General features: G+C 38.6%; 1 protein-coding gene across 7 annotated transcripts in view; it reads right to left on the reverse strand.

Annotated features, from left to right (window-relative positions):
* Nucleotides 1-27,413, reverse strand: part of GART (phosphoribosylglycinamide formyltransferase, phosphoribosylglycinamide synthetase, phosphoribosylaminoimidazole synthetase) — a 40,578-nt gene continuing 13,165 nt past the window's right edge. For all 7 annotated transcript variants that reach the window (XM_071810661.1, XM_071810646.1, XM_065862538.2 and 4 more), the window contains 20 exons: nucleotides 27,256-27,351; nucleotides 26,395-26,569; nucleotides 25,588-25,699; nucleotides 24,266-24,334; nucleotides 22,155-22,280; nucleotides 21,206-21,293; nucleotides 20,424-20,509; nucleotides 19,635-19,803; nucleotides 18,811-19,042; nucleotides 15,948-16,042; nucleotides 14,638-14,747; nucleotides 13,844-14,042; nucleotides 10,626-10,874; nucleotides 10,111-10,263; nucleotides 8,735-8,938; nucleotides 8,254-8,385; nucleotides 7,509-7,639; nucleotides 5,827-5,968; nucleotides 2,627-2,742; nucleotides 1-1,414 (listed from right to left, as the gene is read on the reverse strand). In XM_071810661.1, coding sequence (XP_071666762.1) covers nucleotides 1,232-1,414; nucleotides 2,627-2,742; nucleotides 5,827-5,968; nucleotides 7,509-7,639; nucleotides 8,254-8,385; nucleotides 8,735-8,938; nucleotides 10,111-10,263; nucleotides 10,626-10,874; nucleotides 13,844-14,042; nucleotides 14,638-14,747; nucleotides 15,948-16,042; nucleotides 18,811-19,042; nucleotides 19,635-19,803; nucleotides 20,424-20,509; nucleotides 21,206-21,293; nucleotides 22,155-22,280; nucleotides 24,266-24,334; nucleotides 25,588-25,699; nucleotides 26,395-26,569; nucleotides 27,256-27,351 — 2,867 coding nt within the window. In that variant the 3' untranslated portion in view covers nucleotides 1-1,231. The remainder of the gene's footprint in view (nucleotides 1,415-2,626; nucleotides 2,743-5,826; nucleotides 5,969-7,508; nucleotides 7,640-8,253; nucleotides 8,386-8,734; nucleotides 8,939-10,110; nucleotides 10,264-10,625; nucleotides 10,875-13,843; nucleotides 14,043-14,637; nucleotides 14,748-15,947; nucleotides 16,043-18,810; nucleotides 19,043-19,634; nucleotides 19,804-20,423; nucleotides 20,510-21,205; nucleotides 21,294-22,154; nucleotides 22,281-24,265; nucleotides 24,335-25,587; nucleotides 25,700-26,394; nucleotides 26,570-27,255; nucleotides 27,352-27,413) is intronic.

The raw sequence follows: 27,413 nt of genomic DNA on the forward strand, positions 1-27,413 counted from the left end.
TTGTGATGTTTCATTTTTCAGCTTTATTAGACTTTATTTCAAATCCAAATTAAGATTATGTCAACATGGAAGTACCATAAGGACATCAGTGCACAGAATAGGAATTGCCTTTCTCTGTATTAAAGGGGAGTTCTACAACATACATTATTAGCTTCAGTGAAATGCTTCTGGTTTATATGGGGCAAAATTGATTATTTTACTAAAGACATCAAAATGTTTTCACAGCTATGCTAAAACATAGAAAAAAAAAAAAAAACAAACAGGTGCTTTTTCACAAGAGTTCAGCTGTGCAAAAAACCTTATTGTTTCCAGAATGCTAACATTTACTGGGTTTCCACCACTATTATTCCAGGTAAAAATACTGTTCCAAGAATAAAGGCACTTCAGCAGAATTTCTGAAGAATGTCTCACAAGCCAAGAATACGTTTCGTATCTAGTCCATTCTGCTTATTTCCCCAAAATCCTAACTCTTTTGGCTCTGAACAAATCTTTGAAAGGAGTTCAGATGTGGATTCATAGGGGGATGCTTTAAGCCAAATGGTCAGCAGCTGTTTAATTCTATTTAGCACCTGATTGATAGCAGGTCCAACATTTGAAATTACGGGATACATCCAGAATATGGGTCGGACAAGATCTGCCAACATTAAAACAGAAACTGTATGGAAAAAAATTCTACTTCCTTATCTGCAGGGTTGGTGTTTTGGAGGCCAGTTTTTCTTGTTCTGGCCAGAGATTTTTATTATATGAGTAAAGTTTTTTGCCTTTAGCTGTCTCTTCCATTGTACTAGTTCCATTACATTTCCTCGCAAACACTTGACAGCACATGCCAAGAGAATCCCTTGTTACAGCCTGTACGGTCTGTCAGAGAGTGATACTGATGTTCCTCAGTCAATCTCAAGAGATGCTCAGATCCCTCTGTAGCCAACTGCTTAGAAAGTGACTGAGAACCAAAATGTTGGCCAAGGAAGTGATTATAATGAGGAAGGGTGTAACAGAGCCATAGCTGAAACCGCTGAGAACAGCCCCCTGCCTTAATATTCCTATTTGTGGCTTTCTCCAGATTTTACATCAAATCTTTAACTGTTTGAGTGAGAACATGACATGGTAAACTCTATGTTGAAAACACTTTGTGAAGAGAATGTAGTGTGCGTGTTATTAGGCTGTGACCTCTGTTTTGAGCAATTAAGGCACTCAGCTGTCCCATCCGAGGACCTTTGCGGACACGCTGCTCCTACTTCCAGCAGATCCTGCCGGCTTCCCCCACCTGTACGGCCCCGCTGGCAACGAGCTGCAGGGCAGCGGGGAAGGCTCGGTGCTCAGCCTCCTTCACCCTCTCGGACAGGGTCTCCACCGTGTCGCCGATCTTAACTGGAACTGCCTCCTGGAAAATGATGGCTCCAGCGTCAACCTCCTCCTGAAAAAGCAACAGCCAGAAAGTCTGTATGGCTGCAAGAGAGAGGGGGGCCCAGCTATAAGACCAGGAATGTAATCCAACTGCTCCAGGGATCTGTTTATCATTACATTATTACAGGAAACGTGAATTTTGGGCTAACGCGAGGAATGCAGAAAAGATGCTGGCACTCAGGCTGGCCTGTGAGGAGCTAAACAAAAGTTCAAAGGAAAAGAGGAGGTAGGCAGAACACCAGTGAGTAACATTTCTGCCACAGGAAACAACAAAAGCCACGCTAATTGTGGACATGATAGGCTCAATTGGACAAAATGCTGACATTTCAATTTAGAAGAAGAAATTAGCCAAGCCTTGGCACAGAGCTGGACTAGAAGACCCAGCAGATCTTTCTTTGGCATGTTAATGAGGCAGATCCCTGCTGTTTAGTTATTGTTTCTCAAGTACATGGCCACACGGAGAAGAAACCCTAAGTCATAGCGTGGAGAAAGGAATGCATTTTTTTCCTTCTATCTGGAAAAATAGTTTTTGTACCTTTTTCCAAGAGAAAGCAAAAATAATGGGAACAGATTTCAGGAGCAGTGGAAAGGGGGAAGATAATCTGAAGAATGCAGCAGAGGAGGGAAGACTAGTTACTCTCAACCCTGAGAACTGAACAAGATGGAAAAAATGCTCTCTAAATTTTTATATAAAAATGTGCATCTTCCAAATTGAGATCTCTCTGTTTTTCGTTTTCTTAGTTTTTGACTAACGTGATTTGTTATTTTTTCCGCTGTTCCCACAAACATTGAATTACTTCTTAACAAATCTAAGCTGCTTGTGCCATTTCCAGTGCTGTGGTTTTGTTTCTTCTTTTTCTTGAAAACAACAAATAAGGAAGGTTATGATAAAATCTAAGAAGCTGGTGCTGTGCAGTAATAAAGATTTTGGGTTAGCCAAGACCTTATATGAACTAGTACCCCCACTGCACCTCGTGAAAGACAGCAGCGGGATGCTTAGGGAAGAAGTTAGCTTAGGTAAAGTTTAAACTCCTGTATGGACTGTTCATTTCCAGTTCCTTCTCCAGGGACAGCAAAATAAAGCAATATATTTTCTAACAATGTTATGAATGAACAAAGGAGAAAAGACAATGAAACGTGGTGGTATAAGGGTGTTCCACGCAAGCTCTAAGGTGAAATCTGGCCAGTTACAGAGTTAATGTGGGGGAAAGGAAGTACTTACAGCTACAAAGTGGACGGTACAGCCTGTGACTCGGACTCCAGCTTGTAGCACCAATTTGTGGGCATTTGCTCCCTTAAAAGAAGGTAGTAGGGATGGGTGGATGTTCAGTATTTTTCCTGGAAAATTATAAATGAGGTCATTGTTTCTTAGTATTCAGCCTTACCAGAATGTTCGAAGTACCGTAATCAACAGAGGAACAAAATACATTGGGGAAGAAGTTTTTCATGACTTTTGCATACACCTGTTTTGTGAGGATACTGACAGATAACCCGCCCAAAGCATTTCAGAATGTCTCAGTATTTCAGAAAAATCAAAGGCAGCAATCAGTTACAATTAATCGCATGGCTAAAGCAGATTTCTCCAGTGACTAATAACGATCAGTTTTTTGATGTAGCTGTCCTTTTCCTCAGCATCTTGTCCTTCTCTTCTTTGATCACAAGCACAACCCTCTTCCTTACAAACTCAGCACGTGGAAGAAACTCAGTGCGGTTTCAAATGATGTAACAGACTCCTCGTGACACGGCAAAAATTCCTTAGCCTGGACTTTCCCCCCACACCTGTTTTGGCTTAATCAAAGACAACAGCTGCTCAGATCGGAGCCCTTCTCTCTGCCCTTCCAAAAAGCACCTGTCTACCACCACTACTTTTCACAAAGACAGTTGGCTGGGGAATCCCAAAATTGATAAGGTAACCTTTAACCCTCAACTAGGTGTGACCGTGGGTATAACCCTGGGAAGCTTGTACCTTATGTTTCCCTTAAAGAGAAAGCATATGCCTGAGTTCCCACCTAGCTGTCAAGCAGGAGAGAGTGACTGCCGGTGACCTCAGGGTCTCACCACTACAGCAATGTGATGGTTTAAACCATGAGAAAACCTTCTGGCAGACTTCCCCTGTCTGCCTCTAATACGTCTGTGACAACTCCTCCTGCCCATTCTGGACCAGAGTGAAGTCAAGAGGTGCTTGACAGCCCTAGATCTTCTCTTAGATTTGGTACAAACCCTTACAGGAAAAAAAAAATCGGCCATCAATACTATTTATATCAGAGTACGCTACGCCCACGCCGTCTCTGCATGCCTCCCGTTTAGGAAGACTGTATGTCATCAGGATTTATTGAACACCACCTAAATGCCAAGCAGCGAGACGGAGCTGACATGCGCTAGCAGAGGCAGCGGTGTCCCGAAATAGAGGCTTGTGATTTTGTAATGTGAGTGAAGGCCATTTCTGGCCGCATGACATGAAACCTGCCCCCTCGCTGCAGCAACACACGCAGATATTGATTGCCCTGTGCAACCTCAAGAGGCAAATGTATCAACTGATCTTCAGCAATGTCTCAAATGTGTCTTGTATCTCAAAAAACACTACTTCTTAAGCATCAGCATCTCCCTGCCTGCTGCTTGAGCGAAGAAATATTTGGGACAGTGAGCTGAAAACAACACTCTGCACTTCTGAGTTTCCCCAGTTTCTAATTACGGCACTATCAGAAACTGCTCTAAGGAAAGTGGTTTCCTGTTTGCTTGTTTTGGTTTGGTTTTTAATCTGTCCTTTATGTTACCATTCAAAATTAACACTTCAGGGCTGTTAAGCAAGAAGGAGTATCACAACTAACTTCACACTCTGTGACTGGGAGAGAAAGAAAAGTAACAGCTTTCAAGAGAGCAGCAGTAAGAATTGATTACTCCTGGGTACTTTCAGGTAGTCGGTGCCTAGGTATGGCGGGGCAGAGTTTTATGGTAGGCTCGTCTTGGCTGGCACGGATCCCTGAGCTGAACTGACCAAGCTCACATTGAAGACCTAACTGAAGGATACTCTTGGTCAGAGCTCAGGTAGGTATCTGTGTTCAAGCTCAACTCAGTGCTGGACATTTAAAAAACGAGTTAACCATCCTGCACCAAAGAAAGTCTTTTGCTCTCAGGCCAGTCACACGTGTAATGCAAACCCTGTCCTGTGCAGGGCCACTATCAGCGCTGGAAGTGCTCTGTTCCTAAATGAGAGGGAACTAAACCTTTATTCACCTAAGATTTCTGCATTAGAGAAAGTTCTTTTCCATCCTCTGCACAAATACTCTACTCAAAACACATCTCTTGTAGTGAGGGATTCCTCTCTCCTAAGTACATCTATCTACAGCACATTTACATTTTCATCTTCTGGACTAGGTAATGAATAGAGAGAAGCAAAAACAATGCCTCTGATCTACTTTAGCCGACAGCTTTAGCATAAAATGAATTGCCTCCTAGGAATGCCTCTTTTGTTCCACTGATTTTAGAGAGATGTTTGAAAAGTAGTTCAGGTGTAAAAAGCCCATGTCACTGACACACCCACAGTAACACAAAAGTCACCCTGTGAACAACAGCAGCCACCTGGAGAGCTGCAACTTATATTATACATAGGCTGACCAGCCTATGACTGGTATGAGCAAGAACTAGTTTGAATAACTGAACCCAAATGACAAAACCCAAAGCAGAGCAAACAGAGAGAAGAGCATCTGTCGCTGTGTGATTCACAACAAAAAGAGACAAAAAAAGGAATGTAACAACTGGGGGAGGGAGAGCAACCACTGAAGTAGGGAGAGGTGTTATCAGCCTCTAACAAAGACCTGCGAAAACAGTAAAACACAACCAGAATGCAGACACTGTGAACACTTTGGGCAGAGGGGCCAAACCTGCCTGTGAACAGGCCACACTTGGATTCAGAGGGCTACTGGGACGTCTCACCAGAAGATTGGCAAGATCAGGTTAACAGGAACTGTATCGCTGCCTAGTTTTGCAGTTTTATACCCAGCCAAAGCAGCTCATCTGCTAGAGGAAGGAATTCTCAGTGGCTAGATGCTCACCTTTGCCCAACCAACACTTACTTCTTAGGCAACAATTTGCCCTGCACCTCATATTTGCAGAGGTCTAAAGTTTTCAGAACCTTATTTTAAAATATTTTCTAGTACATCAAAGACCACAAGATCCGCGTTTGCCCTTGGCTTCCTTAGACCTCTGTGGAAATGACAGAGCTAAGAGGAAAAATACTGCCTTTCTCTTTCTCATCCTTTTCCTTACAAGACAGGAAGAATCTAGTTTCCTGCAAACACAGAATTGATACAGTCCCTTTTCTATATTTTTCTCATTTTCTTTTTCCTGACGATAAGTTATATAATTACTTCTTTTTTTTTTTTATTATTTCTTTTAATGCATACACTACTATGTTGTACTTACCTTCCCATTTTTTGACAAAAGGACCTGACAGTATTCGCATAAATCCAGCCAGACAGATCAGTTGAACTGAGAATTCTTCAAGGACTTTGTCAACTGCACTGTCAAATTCAGCGCGACTTTCATACAATTTATGATCAATAACCTGTGGTAATCCAAAAAACGAAGAAATATGGACACGGTGTTAATTTAATATAAATGCCTTAAGAGCACAATGAAATGCTACTCTGAAATAATAAACAAAAAACAAGTAAATCTCAATGTGTGGCTCTGGTTGGGTGCACATACACCGCAAGAAGAGCAGTTCATAAATACATGCAGCTAACAGACAAACATGCAGTCTTTAGTCCTATTCACACAGTGATCACGAAAGTAAATATGAGTTTTATTCGATGAGGTCCCAGCATTTGGACACAATTTAACAACCTACATCGGTAGATCCTGAAGACAACTTAGAGTCTTAGAATTACTTCACTCAATTTAAGACCCCTGACAGTTTTAAGCAGTTGAAGCTTGGTGAAAATTATGTTGTAAAACTTCGAAAGAAAGGCTAATCACAAACTGATAAACCAGCCCTTACTCCAACAGGTCAATATAACTGAGTAATGCACTTTCCATCCAGGATACATCCCCCAATTTAAAGAAGAATATAGCAGTGCATCCATAGCCTTTCAAATAAAAGTACCTGTTAATCCCTGCCAGATTTACCATGGTGGCACATTTAAATATCACAAAATAGTTTTGAAAAACCAGAACTGGTTAGCTGAAAAGGTGGCAGAGGTCCCTAGAAATAGAGCTCGGCTCAACACTGGGCTGAACTCTGCCAGGAACTACCAGGTACTGACTGGCACAGCACGCACTCCTCGGTGCCTCTGTTTCACCACTCACTCTCCATCTTAACCACTGAGACCATCATCTCTCCAAAACTATATTTTTTTCCTCATTAGATGTTTGTTCTTCCCCTGCATACCATGGATATATTTTACTTGTGATCTTCGTGCACTCCCAAATAAAAAACCAGCAGCGCTAACAATCAGATCCTCCTACAGGGGCCCAAATCTTCCCTATGTCTCTAGTTATCAGTGAAAAGTGACTGTGAAATGCTCTGATGTCAGAACAATAGCATTTCACACGTGTAATGCAAATGGCTACACAAAGGGCAAAGCAACCAGTTGTCACCAGATCCCATGATACTAAGGGAAATGATGTTTGCTTTGAATGAATCCTGGAGAGCCTGAAGCAATGCCCAGGGAATCGGTGGAAGGTCCCATCGAGTCTGCCCTCCCTAATTCATTCAAATGAACTACCGTGTCTGTTTAGCATGTAATTTTAAAATCAAATTCAGACGAAATAGCGTGTTACTTTAGCGCAAATGCACTACAGTTAAATAAACAGCAAAGTTTAAACCGTAACTGTGAAAGTTTTACACTGGTTTAATATAATGACTGTTCTCAAAACCATCAAGATTGCTGGCAGCAGCTCTGAGGAGAAAAGGAATTATATTTGTTTCAGATGTTAGATAGTTTGCCCAAGGGCACAAATTCATCACAGACCAAAAAAAATCAAACCACTAAGCCATCATATAAAATCACCTCTTGCCCTAGTAAAACTCATTATCTCACAGTACCTCTCTGCTGTAGCCAGAGCTAAAGATGGCTAATTTTTAAAAGATGAGAAATACATACCCTTGTAGGAATACCAGCTCTTTCTGCTTTCCTTAACCCCTCCACACCAGCTTTGTTAGAAACAACAAGAACTATTTGTGCAAAACTGGTGGGCTTCTTTGTGCTATTTATGAGGGCTTCCAGGTTTGTGCCTGTGAGTGAAAAAATAATGCATGAATATCAAGTTGTTCCTGGAGAATAAATACAGTTAACAGCTAGAAGATGTTTTAAATAAGCAGCAATGTGGGTGAGACCCAATCCAGAAAACACTGATGTTAACAGTAATCCTTTTTTAAATTGATCTTACTGGGAACTGATTTTGACAGCTGGAGGGCTTTTACTAGCAATTAAATTTGTAAGCTGTAATTTATGGAATGGGAATGTTGGTCTGTTTCTTAGCAAGTGAGAATGCTGGAAACCTGGGGAGTGCCTATATGGCAAGAAGAAATTCTCATCTGTTTGTGAAATACTGCTGTCCTGACAGTGAAATGCAGTTGTTGCTTGAATCTGTAGACAAGCAGAAAATTTAGATAAAATGAACACAGATGCAATTCACAGTCAGTTTGCAGCAGAGGTTAAAGATCATTCTGTTTGTGACTGAAATTAATCCAAGGGCAAAAGCTATTCTGCCTGTTATTGAAAGCCTGTTAGAAGCCTATCAGAGTCCTCGTGGAGAACTGCCAGGACTTAAGAGATTTTTAAGTCCGAGCTGAAGTTCCTTTTTCAACAGTCTGTTTTACACTGTAGTAAAGAATATAACTCTCACCTGTTCCAGAGATAAGGACAGCAACCTTCACTTTGTTTGTCTGGATTTTGCCTTGGATATGGCTGTGCACAGACAGTGACCTATTTGCTTGCAAGGCTCGAAGCAGATTATGGACTTTAACATGGGCAGAGCCTAAACACGTCCAAGAAAAAAAAGAGGAAAAAAAAAAACAACAACCAAACCACAAAAAAACAACATGTAAATAACGGGAGAAAGAGAAAGAGGAGAACAGTACCCATGAAAACAGATTAGTGGCACTTCACGTCTCATTATTTATTTATAGTTCTACCGGCATCTGACATTGCTAAGCACGTGTTCTCTGAATTAAGACTGAAGTCCTGAGGACTGTCTTTTTAATACACTGTGCAAAAAAAACATGGAAGTGCCAATTAAGAGATTTTCAGCTAACCTTCATGGAGACTCACCAGCTAAGGAATTTAGATCTGCATTTTTTTAAAAAGGAAAACAAAAATCTAATAACCTTTTTGAAGGGCGACAACCTTCCCGATCAGCCAGGCTGCCTCGTGTCTCTGTATGTCCTTGAGGACCTGCTGAGCCAGCTCCTTCTGAACTACCAAGACTGCACCGATCCCACAATTAAATGTCCGAGTCATTTCCTCCTCAGAGAGGTTCCCTTCTTTATGGAGCCAGCAAAAGATTTCAGGAATCTTCCACGTAAGAGCATCTGAAGAGAATTGAAAATACGAGTGAAGAGTGAAAATCACTACCAAGGGACAAATACTAAAATCGTTAGAGCATTAGGAGGCAAGATCTGGATGGAAAGCACAGACTAAGTCCCACAGTAGCATTAGCTTGAGTGAAATTGGCTTCCATGCACGGAAACAGGATGTTTTTTCCTTCCATTCTGAACTAGGCTTGGAAGTAAAAAAAAGTATCACTCTGGGAGGAAATTAATCATATTGCTTCACTGCAATCCGTTAATCAGTAATTCAAAACAGGCTCTGAGGCAGTCTTCAGAAAATCCTTTTTGAAGGTGACAACTCTGCTTCTAGAGAAACTATTGTACCAGAACAATAGCCTTAAAAACTGTCACAAAAGTCTCACACTGTCCCCAGTTCCCAGGAGGTAAAGATGATTTACAGCAGCATGAGAAATGCTTCTAGACAAGCCACTGTAAAGGAACTTCAAATACAGTAAGTTTCTTTCTTGTCATGTTATACTTAAAATGGTATTATCCCTATTTATATATACCAGTGTCTACTGTGGATCACTGTTTAAGTGACAAGTGGAAGAATGATTTATATGCAGTTCTGGAGTGCAAAACTCAGTATTAGTTACCTTATTTTCTTCTATTCAATGAACACTGCGTAACCTATAGTAAGTAATCCACCTTTCCATACTACACTTTCTCCTTAAGTGAAATACTATTTCTAGCACACCTGATGAGATTGTGGTGAGGATTAATCAAGGTATGCTGAAGATCATGAGATGTGCCTAAGCTGTAAACTGTATTTGAATGCCAAGCAAGGACTTAACAAATGTAATTTAATTAGCAATAATTTTGCAGATTATTGCAAATGGTGACAGCTCACTTTGGGTTGTTTTTGAAGTTGTTCTGGTTTTGCAAGAATGGATAGAGTTTCCTAACAAATCCAATTCAAAATACCATCATGGGAAGTTAATTCAATGGGCAGCAGCCTTAAGACTACAGTGTGCTTTGACTGGCTCAGTTTCAGGCACAAGGAGAAATTCAGCAACAACGAACAAAAAGCAAACTGAGAGCTAGACAAGCAAGTCCAGCTCTTACAGTGCAAGTCAGTTGACACAGCCCCATGCACACAGGCTTCTGCGTCAATCCACATTAACATGCAGATATTTCTACAGCTTTTATCTCACCTAAAACGACACCAAAGGACTCTGGGAGAACTCTGGGGATGTTTTCCAGCAAGCCCCCTCCAGTGATGTGGGCATAGGCTTTCACGTGGCCTGAGCGAAGGATGGGCAGCAAAGTCTTGCTGTAGATCTTAGTTGGGGTTAACAAGAGATCTCCTGTAGATGTAAGAGGATGAAAGAAGACCAGCTACAGCACAGAAAGAAATGTTAATCAATATAAAATTGAGGAGATCTCAAGACATTCATTTGCTGGATACTAATGAGCATCATGCTACAGAGAAAAACACAGTGTTCTACCTTTTTTTGCATATAATTAGTTATTTATTCCCCTCTCTTAATTTCTTTCCCACATACGTGATTCACAAGACAAAAGAACACAAGAACATGTCAAAGAACTGAATAACTTTTTAGTGCCTTAGAAAAGTTAGCAAAGCAGAAGCACAGATAAAACAAGTGTGTGGCATCTGCCTGTTCAGAAATTCAAGTTACAGTGCAAGAAACTTCATGATAAATGATACCTAATGTCTGATCACCGGAGGCACCAACTGGAGAAGAGAAATCGAATGATGACTTCTCAACAATCTTCCTCACGAGGCTGTACCCATTGCTGTGAACACCAGAAGACACTACTCCAATAACCACATCTCCATCAACAATTCTGTCTAGCTGTGGCAGCATCTGCCCTCGCTCCACGGCACCAACAGCAAAGCCAGCCAGGTCGTACTCTCCAGGTGGATACATGCCTGGCATTTCAGCAGTTTCTCCTCCTGTGGGAACCACAAAAAGAGAAAGGGGGTGATGGAAAACCTCTGGGACCAGTAGGCCTACCCATGTATGCAGATGAACTGTTGTTTAGGCTATTATCTATTATCCTCTTGTTTTGTCCCCTAAACCATGCTTTATCTGGCTGATACATCCTGTCTGAAAAGATAATTTTCCCAGCATGCACAGAAATGCACAGCACTGCCCAGATGTTATTCTCTCTAGATGTATATATACACCATACATAGAACCCAAGGGAATGTCAGGAAGATGTGCCAGGGGAGGTTTAGGTTGGACATGAGGAAAAGGTTCTTCCCCCAGAGGGTGGTGGAGCACTGGAACAGGCTCCCCAGGGAGGTGTCACGGCCCCAAGCCTGACAGTGTTCAAGAAGAGACTGGACAACGCCCTCAGACAGATGGTGTGAACTGTGAGGTTGTCATATGCAGGGACAGGAGTTGGACTCGATGATCCTTGTGTATCCCTTCCAATTCAGGACATTCTGTGATTCTATACTGGCTCCCCCACTTCTCTTCAAAGATAAGCTGATGGTCTGCACTGTTGAAGACCTGTGTCCTGCCTGCCTCATTCAGTGTAGAGAAGAGAACTTGCTATGTTTGGCACATGAAACGAGCATTTACTAATCACTCCAAAGTTTTCCAGACCTCTTCACACTGTCCCATCACATACCAGGGAGAAACTTTCCCCAGACATCCCCACATCCATCTCATTAGTCTCCTTCAAACCTCTCCACTCATCACAATGTCTATAAGAAAACAACTGGACAATGATTAAGTTTCCATTATATTATGACCTCTGCCCAACATGTTTTTGCTTTGCACTCACAAGGTTTCATCCAATACAAAACTCTTCTGTTTCCCAAAAGTGTCACTGAAGGGGCTCCAAATTTACCTGAATGATGGTGGAAGCTGCTCTTGTGCTCAGTGCTTGGCACTGCACAGTATGAGATTCTCTGGAAGCTTTTCCAGGTTTCTACATTACATTGCTATAATCAACTTTAAAATTGAAGTTCATTTGCTTAGATATATTAATTTAAATCTGTATTTAATAACGTTTGTGCTAAACTAAGCCCGTAGATAAGCCTTTCAGTTCCTCACTGTCAAATGGTGTGATGAGCTTAAGGCAGTTGAGCTGAATATTCAGTTATTGCAGAAATGCAAGGTAGGAATTTAGGAACATGCTTCAAATTAGACTTTTATGAGATGATACTATACAAGGGCAGATCTACATGCTATGTGCATGCACAATGCAGCCCAAACTGAAATTATTTGGATGATCCAGGCTACAGAAAAGCATTTCCTTCTTAGGTTCAGAGTTACTGCATCATCTCTGTCCCTTCTTTTCTGAGAATGTCAGAAGTTTGAGGAAGAAATCATGGTGGTTTTATTTATGAGTTTGGACTTATTTTTATATTAGCACAAAAATCTATTTACTAACCAGTTTACAATTTTGAGAAATTATTCTCTGGTAATTAATTTACAGCATCCAAAGCAATTCGTAGTTTTAAAATCTTCCAGTTGGAAATAAAATCTTGAAATCTCAGTAAGTAGTTTCCTAGCAAGATTTCCCATAACATGTACTTATGTTGAAGTATGAATGGTTTGATTATATTTGATAAATGGAGAGAACACATTAAGACAAATATAAAGGTGACTAACAGTTCATGCAGAAAAAATTAGACCAGAACATAAACAGCCTCTTGTTCAAAGCTTGCAAACTACCTCAAAATGACGCACCCCCACTTAGAAAAGACTTCTCTTACTAACTTTAAGAATTGGAAAAAAGGAAAGAGCTACAGTATTACCAATTACAAAGCGGTACCTAAAGTAAGACATTCCAACTGTCATTTTTAGCTTAAAATAAAAGGTATTTTAAAAAAATATATGGTGATTCTCCACTACTGTTTTTATGAAAGAGAAGAAAAACAAAAACTATGTGAAGAAGCTGAACTTTTGGAGATTAATTGCTTTAAAATGTAACCCGGTGTTGTACTCATTTTATATACTAAAGACTTACACAAAAGAATGTATGTTTCACTGACCTAGAAATATTTTTATTGAGTTAAACAGTTTTAATGCTGTATTTTTCAAAATTAAAGAAGTGAAATATTATGTTGTTTTCATGGATAACTAGATTACTGAATACCAGAACATACGCACAATTTGTGAGTAAAATCTATTATGTACTTGTATTCTAGGGTTCAAAAGGAAAGTGTTTACATTTGAGTCTCAATATCTTGACATGCGCTGATCTTGGTGAAATGAATCTTCGACAAGTCTTCTGCAGACACATAATTTTGCTATTAGTTTTGTAACTAACAAAACTTGGTTTCTTCTATGTTTCTGTCTTGTGATTAACTTCTGTGTCTTAAGTAGTGAGCTCCAGCTGAAGCTTTTGCTGCACACATGAGGACATTCTGTGACTTTCTAGTTTTGTGAAGCTTTTGGGAACACAACAGCTGTGAGATCTCTACCTTTCCTGTCAAATTTGCTTAAAATCGGCCAAGAGGTTCAAAGGATAATATGTACACACGCAGGGACATATGCACGCACAGTAACACATATCAGTCTTGTTTCCTTGAGGATTTCCTTTAGGATAAAGGATACAAATTTAAAAATCTATTTGGGGTGTTTTAAAATTTACTTGAAAAGTGACAAGAATTAAAATAAATGAATTGTTAGTTTTCTAGGTAGCTGTTACAGTTACAAATTTAAATGAAAAGATACGAATAAGAAAATTTATATGCAACTTCCTGAGCTAATGGCAACATTTGTAGAGTACCGTCTCCTTCCAGTGGGCAGAGATGATGCTCTCTGAAAGCAAAGACATGCAATGCTTTGTGTTTTTTTCACTCCTCTAAGATTCTTCAATCGAGTAGGAAAACAAACACATTAAAACCAATTATAAAGAGATTGCATAAGATTTTTCATGTCCTTCAAAGGAAAGTGTCCATACCCAAAAGAGCGCATCCTGCTTTTTTGCAAGCTTCAGCTATTCCCGCAATGACACCCTGAGCCACTTCAACATCGAGTTTGCCACAGGCAAAATAGTCCAGGAAGAAGAGAGGCTCCGCTCCTTGGGCCAAGATGTCATTGACACACATGGCAACCAGGTCCTGACCTATGGTGTCGTGTCTCTTACACACTTGTGCAACCTGCAAAAGACACAGCGAGAGAAGCCCTTGGTTAGCTCTGAGAAACTGCAGCCCAAGCAGAGAGTCTGCCAGTGGAGGGGACTGAAATCACACTGCTCCTCTAGATGCTTGTTGAGGAACAGCTTCATTTATAATCATCTCTGTGAGCCTCTCCTAACTTTTTATTTTAGCAACTGTGACTTTCGTAATTGGCAAGTACAAAAGGCACTTTAGGGAAGGAGACAGAACTGGAAAGGGTTTCATTGCAGCTTGTGTAAACACAATAGCAACTGTACAAGGAAATGTTTTTCTGCATGAATAATCTTTTTGAAGGTGGAGATTCTACCTTAATGAAATCGAGTCCCTGATTATGTACTTATGATTAAAAATCAGTTATTCTAAGCATTGTTTCACGTATGGCTATTTACATGCCAGAATTCAAAAGTAGATTTAATTCCTTTTCCCGAAGGAAGGCAGTTTATTTTTCTTTCCCTTTTTAGAAAGACAAATAGGTATTTTCAAGACAACTGATGTTTGCTGTTAAAACATTAATGATGTGATTAAGCATTTTCCCTGCTGTGCTGTTTTCCTTCCTTTACATGGATTTTCACATTACCTTGAGTTTTGTGCCAACACCATCAGTTCCAGATACCAAGACAGGATCTTTGTAACCAGCTGCTTTCAAATCAAAGAGGCCAGCAAAGCCTCCAAGTTCTGCACTGCAGCCTGCCAGCCAGAAAACAGGAAAAAATAGTAAACTTTTACTTTCATGGGTTTCTCCAGGACCTCCAACACAAGTTATCTCTGATATCTGTCAACATGACTTTGCTTTGTCACCAGGAAACTTCTCTGACATTTAGGGCCTGTTCACAGAGGCATGGGAGCTCCTAACCTTCTTAAGTTTGCTTAGTCTTATTTCTTCATTATTACCTAAGGCTAAAAAAAATCTAAAACTTTGTGATTGAACTTTCAATATTTACTGTGACTGATATATTTCCCCTTTGCACTTAGTATTTTTCTGAAATATAGAAAAGGAATTGTGGTAACTGGTTGAGACCCACTGCTTTCTAGGAAAACATGTTCCAACTTAAATTTCTTATGTCTTTATTAATACTGCTACTTAGAGTATATTAAGACTCCTTGCTTCTAAGACTGGTTACGATAGCTAAGTATGGTAACCTTAAAATTAAAATTGGTTAAATCATAAGAGGGAAACAAACATGAGTACAAAATACTATGAATGCTAAGAAGTGACTAGTACTACCAGTGTGTGTATGTATACATGATTTTCTCGCTATGTATATCTGTTGTTGTCTGAAAGTTCTCAGTTAATTTGAAGTTAAAGGGCTATTATATACATGGCTAATATTTAAAATCTATAAAATTTATCAGAAGGACTTGCTAGAGCAAGTTGTGCATGAGACCACAGCAAAAAGAGGACAAATTGATTCTGTTTTAAACAAGCTAAAGATGTGTCTTCCATATACATCTCAAGAAATAGATAGTATCTCTGAGGAATTCTAAATCTTGTACACCTTTCTAAACATTTATCTACAAAAATTGCATAGTTCACTGTGCAAGAATTAATAATCCATGTAATTAATAATCCATGTAATGAAAATTAGCATTAAATGGTAGGACTTTTGCTTGCATTTAACCTTTCAGAGCCTGGAACTGTATTCCCTATCATGCTTAACACACATGACATTCAGGGGATACAGTTTAGAATCATTTTGAGAAGAAAGTCTGTAAATTCAACAAAGCACATTTATAAGAAATCACAGGCATTTGCTTACCACAGATTTTTTTTTTTTGTGTAACCTAGGAACACGCAGAACACATAAATATGAGCTTTTAGATCACGATCAAATGATAAGCCTCATGGCCATGAACTGACTGAAACAGAACAGAAGGTACAAGTCTTACCTGACCTTGACGTGGCTGCAGCTAGGGGTTTAATTTTCTCAACCAAAGTATTCCCTGCTGCGATGTCTACCCCACTGTTCTTGTAAGTCAGGCCTCTGAAAGATTATTAAAAAAATGTTATGGCACTTGATTACTAAACGCACAAACACGTATTTTAAAACAATATTTACTGCTTTACATCATTGCATCACTGAAAGGATTAACCATGCAGAATCCTATTCTGCTGTCAAGTCCCATCTTTTTCCTGCCTGTACAGTAACTTTGCTCATATAAAATGATTTCTAAGTATGGCAGTATTCATTTCAGGCAGGTTCAGTGGCTCAAAAGTTAATCGTTTTGCTGTCTGAAACTTAACATCACACATATACCTGGAGATAGGGAGTATTATAGCAAAGAAACAGAATTTCATGGATTTGCACCACAAAGAGTTTGCCATAAGCAGTATTCAAATAGTTCCAAATATCTTGAAAACAGCATCAGAGCATCAGCATCATCATACACTACCCAGTCAAATACCAAGACAAAAACCAACCAGAAAGGAAAATCCAACTAGGTAAAACAAGTGGAACAATGGCTCTGATTTTGCAAGTTTTCAATGCCCACTCTGGATACTGAGGCATCAGTAGTATAGTTCTTATGTTCAAAACAAAATGTATAGAAAAATGCACTGCTAAATCAGAACACCTCAGCACCGTGCGGGATCAAGCTCAAGTTAGCTTTTCCAAACAGAAGCAGCACATAAGTCAATGGTTCTCTATGACACTTTGAGGGTTCTACAACTCTAACTTAAATGTTGCTTCTCCTTGTTGCCTGGAATGATACCACCACAAAACCAACTGCACCTCTTTTTTACTTAAGTGGACTTTCAATTATAATTTTTTAAGTTTATTTTAAAATAACTAAGTTCCTCAGGTCCGTTTTAGCAACCTAGAAATAAACGTCCATTAGTTCCTTTCATATATATAGATATCCGAACAATTCAGAAAATATCCTTACTACAAACTGGTGTATGTAACTTGTCTGTCCATATGACTGACTGGTGACATTAAGTATCATATTTACAGAGGGACCTTTTCATTTTGGAGACAGTGAGTTTAATGACTTTACTACTAGTTGTACCAAATGTATCCTACTCCACTTAAGCAATTGTTATTTCTACATTGTCAGTGCCATGAAACAGGGTACCCAGTGCTCTCCTATTTTAGGTTCATACCTATTTTTGCTCTGTTATTGTTGTTATTCAGTATGACATCTAAATTCTAAGGGTGAAACACACTATTGAATAATAAGGACATGTACAATAAAACAACTGGCTGAAGAGCCGTGGTACCAGTAAATGACAGAGATATCTGCACTCACATTATATCACTGCTCAAAAGTTTGCAAGAATAAAATAATTATAAGAAGCAGCTGTTCAGCCTGTGAATATGAGTCAAGGAAATATTAGCCTGCAATAACGTGAGACCAAACAGGCCCTTTCAGTCTGAAGGCAATCAATATTTAATGTTTTCACATTATTTTTAAAAGCATGGTATCTGATTTGGCTCTTTAAAAGGAAAACAGTCTAAAAATATTTTTTGTTAAATAAATATTTTGGATATTTTCACAAAGTGAAAGGTACAGGACTTAACCCCACAAAGGTGTCAAGAGAAGGTGCATCCCCAACTTTACAGAGCAAACCATTAGCCTTCCTTAACTGTGTGGAACACAGAGTCCAGAGTGAAATGTGCCTGACTCTGTGTTCTTCCAATTTTAGGATGCCTGAGCAGAAGCTGGTGCAGACTCGAGGACAGTGAAACAGGCTCTGACTGTAAACAGCTCTCAGGAGTCTCCTTCACAAGCCAAGGATCCTCCCAGCATATGGGCACTCTAATCAAGAAACTTGCTGCCCGTCCCTCAGCTATTTAGAGAATTGTTCGTTAAAGAACCACCTTTTCTTGCCTCACACAATTACTTCATTTTTTCCTACTACAATATAAATAGCAATTACAAGTTTTCACAGAAATTTTTCAAAAGATGCACAGTAGTTCAGAGAGAAAGAAGACTAGATACAAACACCTTTCTTCATTTAATAAGTTTATTGATCATAATTTTACAGTATACTAATTGGTATGCACTGTCAGCAAAAATGAAACACTAATATGCTACAAAATAACCCATTATCAAAAGTTTTGTTTTGAGTGAACTGGAGAATAGGCAGGCAGATATGCTTCATATTAGGTAAAAATGAGTCTAAAAACCTGGAAGAACCTCTCAATAACAGAGAGAGACAGTAGAACACACCGCTTTAAAAAGAAACACCTGCACCCACATAGCCTCAAGACTGTTAAACCGAATACTCTCAAAAAACAAAAAGAATAATAAAAAGGTGAGATAAATTCTATGCACACTGTTAGCCATCTATTTCATTAAAATGCATATCGCAACAGGGTAGGTGTTTCAAGACCATTTTAACAATTTCTAAAGACTCTAAAACAAGCCAATAAAATTTTGTTCATACCCACACTTCATTAGACTTATGGAGAACACAAATCTATAGTAAAAGCTGTGGTTTAGAGCCTAAGAACCAGAAGTTCACCTTCCGTAAAACAGACATAACAAAGACAGCAATGGTACAAGTTACTCCTATTTGCTGGTCACTGTGGTTTAGCTCAGACTTGAAAGAATAAGAACATGGATGAAAGAGCCATCGAAAAGCCTGTTCCTTCCTCAGCTGGTCTTGGTTATATTGCTCACAAGTATCAGAGTTAAAACTTGTCTAGAGTTATGCATAGTATCACCATCAGTTTATTAATGTAAACTAGTAGTGTCTTAAATCCCTTGTATGCCAGTTATTACTGTTTCAAGTATTTCAAATATCTACCTGGATTGTCTCAGGAAAGCTATAGCCCGATAACCAATGTCCTTCCTATAAATGGCACCCTTGAAGTGTATGGCTGCCACTCCATTGTTGGCTTCCTGCAGCGCTGTCATTAGATCCTCTTTAACAGCCGTTACCGTAAGGACTCTTCCTCCACTAGTCACCACTTTGCCATCCTTCAGGGCTGTGCCTGCATGGAACACCTCCAATCCTAGTTGCTTAGCCTTAGGAAGTCCTGTGATTGTTGTTAAATAAATACAGAAAAAAATCAATTTATTAGAACATTCTCTATTAAATTACAAATTAATAGATATTCAGCATTTATTGACTGTGTCTAGAAACCACAAGTGAATTCTCTGTTATCATTCTGGGAAACAGGAATAAATTTGTAAAAACTAAAGTTTGAGGAGAAGACAGGTCTCTACTTGTATGCTCAGAGACACAGAAAGAGGTATTTAGCTTAAATATCGGCATATAACATCTAATTCCAGTGGGATCTTGTACATCACTGATATAGAGACCGCACAACCTATCTGCATCAACATTTTGTAAGAATCAGTGATCAACTCAGAACTACTTTATTCTAAAACATATTAAATAAATGCTACAGAACTTAACAATATGGTGCAGAGATGTGAAAATGCTACAGGTGCATTACCAATAAACTTTGATGTGTGAAAATTCAGTTTCGTCCTGACCCTTAATCACAAGATCTACAGTTTCTATGAATCTGAGGTACACTGATTCACCTTTTTATGGCAAAAGAGAGAATTGAGAGAGAGCAGGAGAGGAATCAAGGCTTCTGCAGTTTCTCCTGCTATATTTACCTGTTATTTCCAAACCCTTGGGATATGTTCCTGGATACCCTTCGCTAGCCATGACCACAGTCACAGCTGCACTGTCTTCAAACCAAACTGGCATGGAACTAGACAACTTTTTATTGACAACTGCTTGCATAACTTCATACAAATCACTTTTCAACAGTGGAAGAATTACCTGCAAAAATACACAGTAGCAAATTAAAGAAAGCAGCATACGTATTTACATTTTTTTTCATGAACTTTGAAAAACACTATTGCAAGTTTAAAAACAACATAAAGTACTTTTATATACTGTATTCTCACACGTACAAACATACTGTTCATAATCTATGTACTTTTAAAAATACTCTTCCTTGAAGATAATTTCTATGGATAAAAGAACTGCTACAGAGGGAGGGGGAAAAGGCAGAGACCACATAATTCTATTCTGTTTCGTAGAATGGAAATGAAGGGTTTTGTTCCACTTGTCAACAGGGAGTGGGGAAAAGAAGTGTTCAATTCTTTGTTAAAGTAAAAAAAAAAAAAAATCCAACTCCAGAAAAGATAAGAAAGTGGTTAGTTTCACTCAAGCTTACCCTCGTAAGGCTCATATCTGAGTATAACCTCCTGAAATTGTCTCTGGAGTTGAACAATTTAATACCAGACCTTCTGTCTTGAATAAACAAACACAATATTTTAAATCTCAGTGCAATTAGCTAACTATTCATCCAAAAGTTAGCTAAGAATAATGGTATATGGTAACAGACTTTTCTCCTCTAATAATGACAAACTGTACCTATCTACAAAATAACTCACCTGACATTCTGGGTCACCAAATCTGCAGTTAAATTCTAGCACTTTAGGTCCATCTTTGGTAAGCATTAATCCAGCATAAAGCACACCTAGAATAAAAGTATATGAAAAGCTATCTAGGCAATAGCATAGGTCATTTGTTTTGAATCTATTCACAACAGTGTTAAAAAAGGATGCCACCTGTGTTAATTTGAAGGTAGGATGTTAACACTTTAGAAGAGTTAAAAGTATATCAGACAGAAATAGTTGTGGGTACAATTTTGCATCTTATTTTCAAATGTTGACCTTTCTGTTACAGAATGACAGAATGTTAGGGACTGGAAGGGACCTCGACAGATCATCTAGTCCAATCCCCCTGCCAGAGCAGGAACACCTAGATGAGGCTACGCAGGACGGTGTCCAGGCAGGTTTTGAATGTCTCCAGAGTAGGAGACTCTACAACCCCCCTGGGCAGCCTGTTCCACTGTTCTGTCACCCTCACCGAGAAGTTTCTTCTCAAATTTAAGTGGAACCTCTTGTGTTCCAGTTTGAACCCATTACCCCTTATCCTACCATTGGTTGTCACCAAGAAGAGTTCTTCCTTCCTTGATGATTATCCACAATTAATGAAACAATATCCATTGACTTCAATGGACTCTAAATCAAGCCACTGATACCAAACTCAGATTCCAAATAGATCAAAGTTATCTTCCTTAACTTGCAGTATGAGTTAGGCCTATAGAGAGGACAAAGTAAAAAATATTTCTTTCTCCTTATGCTTAAAAAACCCAAACTTCTGTACATACCAAAATAGGGGACACCTTCTTTCCTCATGCCATCAACAGTTTTCTGAAGAATAGTATCTCTTATTTTCTGCAGTAAATCTTCAGAAATCTAATAAAACAGAATCAGAAAACAGGGCTTGTAAAAAGAGAGTGAATTACTTTTCCTGCTGTGATGTCTAGCATTTTTAAGAGATGAGCAGAACATTTGGATGCTCTCTTCCTCACTCCAAAACATTTCATACAACAGAAAGCTAATATTTTTTTCTCTCTCCTCAGACAACATATCACAGCGTTAAAACAACCATCTGCATTTCTTTATACACTTTTCCATGCTTAGATCTACATGTGCAAGCAATCCCACTGGCTTCACTGGAAAAAACCCACTTGCACAGACATACTGACCTTTCAAAGACAAATCACAGTTGGAAAGTACAGTGAGCAATGATAACATTTTATTCAATAAACAAATAAAGAGCCTTCTATAGGAACAAAACCCATACTTTTTTTGAACTTAAAGAAGAAAAATCTCTGGCCATGACACAGGTGAATAGAAAGCAAAGTGAGTCCCTCTTGCAAACAGCTCCTTGGCAAACAGAAACCAAACTACCTTGAGGTACAGCAAGTGAACTAAGCTCATTGTTAGCTTAGTTTGGCACAAGACAAAAACGTGGTTTTAAGCACTTAGTTCTAAAACAACACTTAAAACCCAAATCAAAACACAAGGTTGCAGAAATAACATTTTCACCTTTATAATGAAAGGTAAATCAGTAGAAATATCCTCCTCTTTGGAGAAACAAATTTAAGCTATGTACTTTACTTGACAATGTGTGTGTTAGGAAACTCCATCTATAAGAGCCCACTCTCTTCACTCTCCTGTTTCTCAAGGTGGAACTAAACATTCACACACGCTTTCAGTACCAGAGCTGTAGTACATCTTTAGTGAAACATCTCCTTGCCAATACATTTTTACCTGAGGTGTTGGGGAATAAGCTCCCATCCCTCCAGTGTTAGGGCCTTCATCTCCATCCATTAATCTCTTGTGGTCCTGGGCTGGAGGCATGGGAGCAACTGTGATGCCATCAGTGAAACATAAGCACTAGAAAACAAGTAGAATAACTAAAACCCAACTGTGTGATTAACAGCACAAAAAGTGCAAATATATTTGATTACCAGTGTTGCAAATCGATATTTAAGAATATAAATTCTGTCTGCCTCATAAAACAAACTACAGGATTCTAAACATTTCCTTTTTCTCTCAGGGACTAGCGCCTCAGTTTACACAACCTTCCTACAGAAATTATCTTGAATATAACATACAAAAAATTATAACATTAGTAGTTGTACTGAAATGAAATACTCATAAGGTTAAAAAAACATTTAAAATACTCCACGATGGAAGCTACATCTCCCCTCCCTCTTCCTTCCCCCTACTCCGGAAGGAAGGCATCACATTCCTTTTAAGATTTCCTTTTTGTTGTTGATAAAACTATTTACTTTTGAATTATTTATAAATTACTTATATACCAGATGCTTTTATCTTCAATATCTTCATAATAACAAGACTGCTGGCATCTTCTGTAACTGGATGAGGATGTTCACTGTCTGGACTACCACTGGCAGTACTCATAAAAACGTTTTACAATGCTAATTAAAAAACAAGCAAAGATTCCCCTATGACACCCCACAAAGTCAAAATATTAAGATACTAAAAACCACAGTCACATGCAGAAGGTGAATTATTTTGACACGCAAAGCAAGCAGTATGTTTTCTTCATTGGTGTCAGTCATCATATGAGAAAACCCTTTAAACTGCAGGTTTATATTATTGTGTTATATCACAGTAAGTCTGCCAGAATTCTAAGTATTAATGAAGAGCAATACATATTTTCCACCAGAGAATGAAGATCTGGATAACCCCTTAGTTTCTGGGAAGGTCAAGCCAACCAGGAAGGAATAAGGATGACCAACAAGTGCACGTCTCATTTCTTCATATTGGGCAGCAAACCAGACTATGCAAAGATTGGAAAGAGTTGGAGATGATCGCTTACTTTATAAATACCGTCACCTTCAAGATGAATGTTCACAACATCCAGCCTAAGTCAATTCCAGCTCCAGGACTCGGGAACCTGAGCTGGTACTTGGCTGTTCTATTTCATGTGATACAAGTGTCAAATTCCCCTGCCACCTCAAAACCTTTAATTCTCCTTTTCTCCTTCACACTCTGCTAATTAAATCAGATACACTTTTTTAAACAAAGGACCTGGATCAGCTTAAAATGTAGGAAATGTTCCCTCTTCATCTGCAGAATAAATGAACACCCTCAAAACATTCAACAGCCTTTGTCTCCAGGTCATTTGTCCCCAGGTGCACTCCCACATGGCAATATCTCTGGTGATGAAACTGGTTAAACTGAATCCTGCCTGTGCCTGTCTGAGCTGATCACTCCTTTGCTCCAAAAGAGTTTACTGCTCCCTTATGATGCAGTTCAGCATATTCCATTCCTCAGCAAAACTGATTAAAGAGTCTCCATCCTCCCTGACTCACAACCACTCCTTGCTTTGATTCAAGCAGCGCTGGGCTCTACAGCCAGAACACAGAAAGCGTGCAAGGTGGTGGTGTTATTTCTTTGAAAAAAGGTCTTTAGGTTGTAGCTCCACAAACAGGTAACTAGTGTAACTGAATCAATGTCAAACAGCAGTGCAGAGGTAGCAGTATGGAAGGGAAGGGACATCTTACACTGTCTTTGCTGTCAGAGAAATCATAACACAGAATTGCACCCTCAATGATACTCAACATCTTTACGGTTTGATTTTTTTTTCCATGTGGCAACATCTGATTACTGTTTGAGTAATTTTTCTCTAGTTTGCATTATTTTAACAGACTTCAGGAAGTTTAGTTCTTAACACAACTGTCTTTAATAATATAATTTTATTTAGAAACAGATGTGTGTTTAATTTAACAGACTGTGTTTAATTTAAGTAATGAAATCTTACACATCCCTGCTGTAGGTATTTAAATAGTGTTTCCTAAATAGTTTAGGACAGGTATAATCAAAGTGTTAAGAGTGAGATGCACACTTACAGAAACTTCTTCTCCTTCCAGAAGTTCTTCAACAACAACAGTTTCCCCAGCTGTGCCAAAAGTCTTATCCTACAGTAAAACCAAAACTCTTTAGTTCTGTTTCAGTTATTTTAAACTATTCAAAATGCAAAAAGAAAGAATAATTTTAATACAGAAAGAAAAAATGCAGCACAATTCTGAAACTATTAATCCATTCTCCACCCTGGGTGTGTCAGCAATGGCAAAATCTTTGCTCCTCTTTTCTGTTTATTCTTAAATAAATGCATATTTTATGCTTGATTATTTTTAAATTGTAGATGATATTTATGAACTACCGAGCAATTTCTCATGCTTTACGTTCTGAAGTTTGAAGCCATCATATTGAGACGAATAGCAGCAACTGCCAAGTCTATAATCCAAACTCCTACTTCATAAGAAAGTACAATTCTATAGAACACATTGGAAGGGGCAATATTTTCATATTCCAATGCAATGTTTTAAGACTGGCTGCATTTTTAAGCAATTAAGAGCAACCAGTCCACACTGACAAGATAATTTTGTGGGTCTATAAGACTCTCTAACATAAATGGTTTTTGTTCAAGACACTGAGCCATATGTTAAGCCATATATTTGTACAATAACTACACACACACATCAAAAATGTGAGTGCAGAGCCTATATTCTGACTCTTGAAATACAAGTGTGTCAGATAACATGTATGAATCAGCACAGCTCCACTGAATTGTAAGATGCTGTGCTGCTGACCGCAGCTGAGGAACCGAACTGTATGTATTTTATTTTCCAGCTCTGTGCTCCTGACTGTTCAGATGAAATTGCTTCATTTTGCTTCTCTTCAGATTTTAATGGTACTTAACACCCTTGTTGAATATTCTACCTAAATACATACTTAACTTGAAATAATTCCACTGGAATTTTGCTGCACATTTAAGTGCTGTGTGACTGTATTCCTAAAGCTGATGTTGCTTGGCAAGATTCAGCTCGATCACAGTGTTAATATTACAACACTGTAGTACCTGTTTGATTGCAGCAGTCTTTCATGCTAAAAACAAACCAAAAAGCAAATTCATATGGAAATAACTGTGGGTTTTATTAAGAATGATTTTATTTTAGCCAACAGGAATTATGCCTAGAAACAGTACCCTGCCTCAAGCAATAAACATGACAGAGCTTCATAGCTGTCCTACTAATGGGTAAAAGATTTGACGTCTTTTATCCAAATTCCTATTCCACAGAAATAAATAATATCTTTGAGACTCCGAGGTGGTTAACACCTTTTTTTTTCACGAGAACTCGTCCAGTTAGTGTGTGACATTTCTACTCACCTGCATGATTTCGTTAACAGCTTTGCAGGCTTCTTCCTTGTTTGAAGCCACAATTACTCCTTTGCCAGCTGCGAGGCCACTGGCTTTCACAACTAAAGCAGGGAAGTTTGCACTTCAAAGACAGAGGAGAGGGATTCAACAGTAAACAATTGGTATTGCAAATCTATTTCATAGGCATTTTGAACATTTCAACAGTTGAAAGATCAAAATAGTTAGCAGTTTTCCCAGCTACCACTTTACTCATTAAATAACATGCAAATAAAAAACAGGCTTCTGTTGTTGTACTATGCCTGTAAAGGATTTTTGCTTCCTGTTTTTTCCCCACCACTGAATTTCATTACTGTTCTGAAAGGTTGTTTTCCTTTTAATAATTTACTGTTGCATCATTTTTGGATCACCTGGATTGTATTCTGATGAGTAGATCATAATTTGCTGAGTTAAGTCTCCAGTGCAAAATGGATATTTGTGGCAAAAAGGTACAAAGAAGGCAGAAAGTTTGACTATCAGACTGTAAACTGGGCTTCCACAGTAGGCAATTTGAAAAAAAATATAAACTTGTCCTATATTCTCCTGTAAACTGAACACCAAACTTTGCTTTCATTGAAGAGCAATAAATAACGAACTGCTTAATTATCAGACTTGTTGCAGCACAATAGTGCCATGTTAGATTATTCTTTAAAACCTTTACAGGTGTTCTATTACAGCCAAGAGTACTGATACATTAGTAATCATTTGATTGTTTTGCCTACCTAGCACACTGTACATTGCTGTTAAAAAAAAAAGATTTCTATTATGATGAAATTTTACCTGTTAATAAAGCTACATGCTGCTTTAGGATCAGTAAAAGATTTCCATCTCGCAGTTGGGATCTCGTGACGATCCAAAAAGGCTTTGGTAAAGCTCTTACTGGACTCCAGCTGAGCTGCCTTTGCTGTTGGACCAAAACACCTTATTCCAGCTGCTGTCAAGTCATCAACAATTCCTGAAAATGACAACACAAAAAAATGTTATAAATCAACAGATGATTTACAGGAGTCATTTAGTCCAAGTCTACAGATGCACTGATTTGTTGGAAGAAGTATGTCTGGAATGATAAGCCTTGTATTTCTATCCAGTGCCTATTTTACCAGACGGATGGTAAAAAAGATGCATTCTTCACTGTAATCAGGAGCATATCTGGGATTAAGATCTGCTGTATTTGGTAAGAGATGACCATCCCACCTTGTTTTATTATAGCTTTTAGCTAAAAAGTCAACATTAGTCTTTTGTGAAGATAACAATTGTTTATCATAAAATTGTCAAGGTTTATAGATTTTTTTTTTACCAAGTCCCAAGTTATTATTACTTTGAAAAATGAAAACCCCATAGGTAAATCAAAACTCTAGTTAAGGTACCTATACGGAAACACCTTGATACCTCTTTTACTAATACCACTTAAAAGGAAATTGACCATTTAGGGACATTTTAACTGTGATATTGCACACAGAATATCCTTCAGAAATTCATTTTCATCGCAGTACAATCCTGAATTTCAGGGAAACTCCCACAGAGAATCTATCTCTATTGAAGACACTCAGACACTGTTGAATGGTGCACAGAAGACGGGGACTAAAATTTACTTTTCTTCCTAAAATATGAAGGCTATGATCTCGTCTTGCTTTCTCTTACCAGCAGCAAGAGGAACCTCTGGACCAACCACAACCAGCCTGATCTCCTGATCTCTGCAGAACTGGGCAAGTGCAGCATGATGGCTGACTGAAACAGCTGTCAAAGATAAAAAGAAGGGAGGTCAGACTGCATTCATTACTCTACATAGCACTTATTTA

The sequence above is a fragment of the Patagioenas fasciata genome, chromosome 1, assembly GCF_037038585.1.
Source record: "Patagioenas fasciata isolate bPatFas1 chromosome 1, bPatFas1.hap1, whole genome shotgun sequence".
NCBI classification, from domain to species: domain Eukaryota; kingdom Metazoa; phylum Chordata; class Aves; order Columbiformes; family Columbidae; genus Patagioenas; species Patagioenas fasciata.